Source organism: Eurypyga helias, unplaced genomic scaffold, assembly GCF_000690775.1.
Source record: "Eurypyga helias isolate BGI_N326 unplaced genomic scaffold, ASM69077v1 scaffold36940, whole genome shotgun sequence".
NCBI lineage: Eukaryota > Metazoa > Chordata > Aves > Eurypygiformes > Eurypygidae > Eurypyga > Eurypyga helias.
In genome coordinates this window covers 4,947-7,976 of record NW_010228389.1, presented here as the reverse complement: position 1 = coordinate 7,976, position 3,030 = coordinate 4,947, and the positions used below count along the sequence as shown (strand labels likewise).

Genomic DNA, 3,030 nt, shown 5'->3' with positions numbered 1-3,030 from the left:
CCAAAATCTGCAGCTAGCCACTTTGGAAGCATTCCAGTAGATTGCGGTGTCTCGGGGAACACCACTTAGCATAAATGAGTGTTAAGAAATCGGATCTGGAGAAGGAGGGGGGAAAAGGTCCCAAAACAAACGTTCCAGAATCTTGAGTTTTGAGAAAAGTAAAAACTCATTATTTAAAGCCTTTTGTGATGGCTCTGTAGAAGGACAGTCCCTGAAAGATAAAAAATAATAGAAGATAAAAAGATATTGGAAAAAAAAATTAAAATATTATAGATAAAAGATTTTAATTTTATAAGGTAAAATACAAAAAGGCCTTAAATTCTGCGCAGTCCGAGTTGGGCAGTAGCACTGACTGGGCTCACAGTGTCAATGAGCAACATCCTCCAGGACTGAGAGCCTGAGGGTTTTTACTTGTTAGCTGGCACCCCCATCACCCTGGTTCCTAAAATCCGTGCAGGCAGGTTAAATAACCTGGATGCAGAGCTGCTCACTACTGCGCCGGTGTCTGCAGGTCCTGAAACAGAACCCCTTCTGGTGGACGCATCAGCGCCATGATGGGAAGCTCTGGAACCTGAACAACTACCGCACGGATATGATCCAGGCGCTCGGGGGAGTGGAAGGGATCCTGGAACACACTCTCTTCAAGGGCACGTACTTCCCCACGTGGGAGGGTCTCTTCTGGTAAGAGGAACCCTGATATGGCGTTGTCGTGGGAGCTGGAGCTCAGGGCTGCACCAGGGCCGTCCTTGGCTCAAGCTCTACCAGTTGTGTTGAGCTTTTTCCGTTCTCAGTCCTGGCTTGAGCACACCGTGTAGTTCAGCTGTGAGGGCACCCAGGGCTGGGCAACGTCTTTGTGTGAACCAGTCTCCCCCGCTCCTGCCGCGTGCGTTCCCTGCCTCTGGTGTGCGTGGCACGTGGACCTGAGGGCTGGTTGATGTCATTGTGGGCCCTTTCTAGGGAGAAGGCCAGTGGCTTTGAGGAATCCATGAAGTGGAAGAAGCTGACAAACGCCCAGAGATCGGGTTTGAACCAGATCCCAAACAGAAGATTCACCCTGTGGTGGTCTCCTACCATTAACAGAGCCAACGTAAGTACCTGGAGTTCGTACCTGGAGATAGGTGTACCGAGTCGAGTGCAGTTATTCCGACTAACTGGTTCCTCGGAACCTCTTACAGACGAACCAAACCTTAACAGTAGCTGTTGTGTGGGCTGAACTTCACCACCTGTGCTGCTGCGTGTTCTCAGGGCTGTTTTCCCTTTGCAGGTCTACGTTGGGTTTCAGGTGCAGCTGGATTTGACGGGCATCTTTATGCACGGCAAGATCCCCACGCTGAAGATTTCCCTCATTCAGATTTTCCGAGCTCACTTGTGGCAGAAGATCCACGAGAGCATTGTAATGGATTTGTGTCAGGTGAGAAGTTGGTTAACTCTGTTCGTGTCTGTGTGTCGTGGGCTCGCTCCTCGTGTGCCAACAGCCTCCTCCTGCCAACAGAGCCTGTCCCAGGGGCTGCAGCAGGGCTGCCCCTTCTCCAGCGATTTGACTGGAGAAGAGGGAACGGGCTTGTCCTGGCTGCCTGTTGCAGCTCTGTGTTGAGGATAGGTTGGTGTTAGCTAGGTTGCTTGAACATGGCTCACCTCTGACTGCCTTTTCCCCAGGTATTTGATCAAGAGCTGGACGCTCTGGAGATTGAGACGGTGCAGAAGGAGACAATCCATCCCAGGAAGTCATACAAGATGAATTCCTCATGTGCAGATATCCTCCTCTTTGCTTCCTATAAGTGGAATGTGTCCCGTCCATCACTGCTTGCAGATTCCAAGTGAGTGTTTCCCTTTTCCCTCTCCTCGATCCTGCTGTGGGGCAGAGCTACCGAGCCCATCACCCTGAGCCAGAGGACGTGTCTCTGGGGTGCCTGGGGCTGGCTTTCTGCGGGGCACGGGAGGGCGCAGCCACGCCTGGCGAGGTGTGAGGCTTGTTTGGGTAGAGGCAGCACTTCCTAGCACTGCCTTCTGCAAAATGTGACTATCTTTGCCACTGTCTCTCCTCCAGTCGATCTTTTCCCTGAGCCAGAGCCCTGAAGGGTTCCTCAGGAAACCCCACAAACCTGTGCTGTCCTGGGGCCAGAGTCTGGAGTGAGTTGGACAGTGTCTGCACGCGTGATGTGCACCAGACCTTCCCCTCCCGACCACACGGTAGAGGAGAAACTGCCACTTCCAATAAACCTGCAGCTGAGCCCGCAGCTGAGCGTTTGTCTGCGCAGCCCCCACGTTGGGCTGCTGCACGGAGAGAGCAGCAGAGTCCCTCTGAGTCCCTCAGAGACCACTTCAGGGGTGCAGTTGGTCGCTGCCGTCAGTGCTCACGCGTGGTGGCGGTTGCTCTCTGTCAAAGACAAGCAGCAGAGCTTTGTGCCAGGTAAAATAGTTCTGGCTTGCTTTCCCTTCAGGGATGTGATGGACAGCACCACCACTCAGAAGTACTGGATAGACATCCAGCTGCGCTGGGGAGATTACGATTCCCATGATATCGAGCGCTACGCGCGGGCCAAGTTCCTGGACTACACAACGGACAACATGAGTATCTACCCCTCTCCCACTGGGGTGCTCATCGCCATTGATCTGGCCTATAACTTGCACAGGTGAGACCTGCACCCTCGGTGTTAACCGTAACGGGTAGTTCCTGCCTTAGTGCGTCTCCAGGCGGGGTAGTATTCCAGGCAGGAAGGTGCAGGGAGACGGCAGAAGCCGGAGGTGTGTGGTGAATCGGATAAGGCGCCTAGGCCATTCTTTCAGGGTGGCCAGAGTCTGCTCGTTCAGTAGCAACGGTTCAGCTCTCCCAGCACACCGATCGATAGTTTTCTTAGGAGATTTCTGTCCAACTGTTCTTGGAGCCTTGTTTCAAGGCTCCCTGCAAGTGGGGACAACTCTTCTTCACTGGAAAACTAAGGGGAAGGTCCCAGCAAGCACAGACCTCTGCTCCAGCGTGCTGGCTGGAGAAGATGCAGCTTTCCTGAGGCTGCAGCCTGTGTGCTGTGG

General features: G+C 53.3%; 1 protein-coding gene across 1 annotated transcript in view; it reads left to right on the top strand.

The window, feature by feature from the left end:
* PRPF8 (pre-mRNA processing factor 8) overlaps nucleotides 1-3,030 on the top strand; it is a gene marked incomplete at both ends in the record, with an annotated part of 17,784 nt that overhangs the window by 10,531 nt on the left and 4,223 nt on the right. The window contains 5 exons of the mRNA XM_010159104.1: nucleotides 512-681; nucleotides 958-1,087; nucleotides 1,265-1,411; nucleotides 1,657-1,817; nucleotides 2,442-2,633. Coding sequence (XP_010157406.1) covers nucleotides 512-681; nucleotides 958-1,087; nucleotides 1,265-1,411; nucleotides 1,657-1,817; nucleotides 2,442-2,633 — 800 coding nt within the window. The remainder of the gene's footprint in view (nucleotides 1-511; nucleotides 682-957; nucleotides 1,088-1,264; nucleotides 1,412-1,656; nucleotides 1,818-2,441; nucleotides 2,634-3,030) is intronic.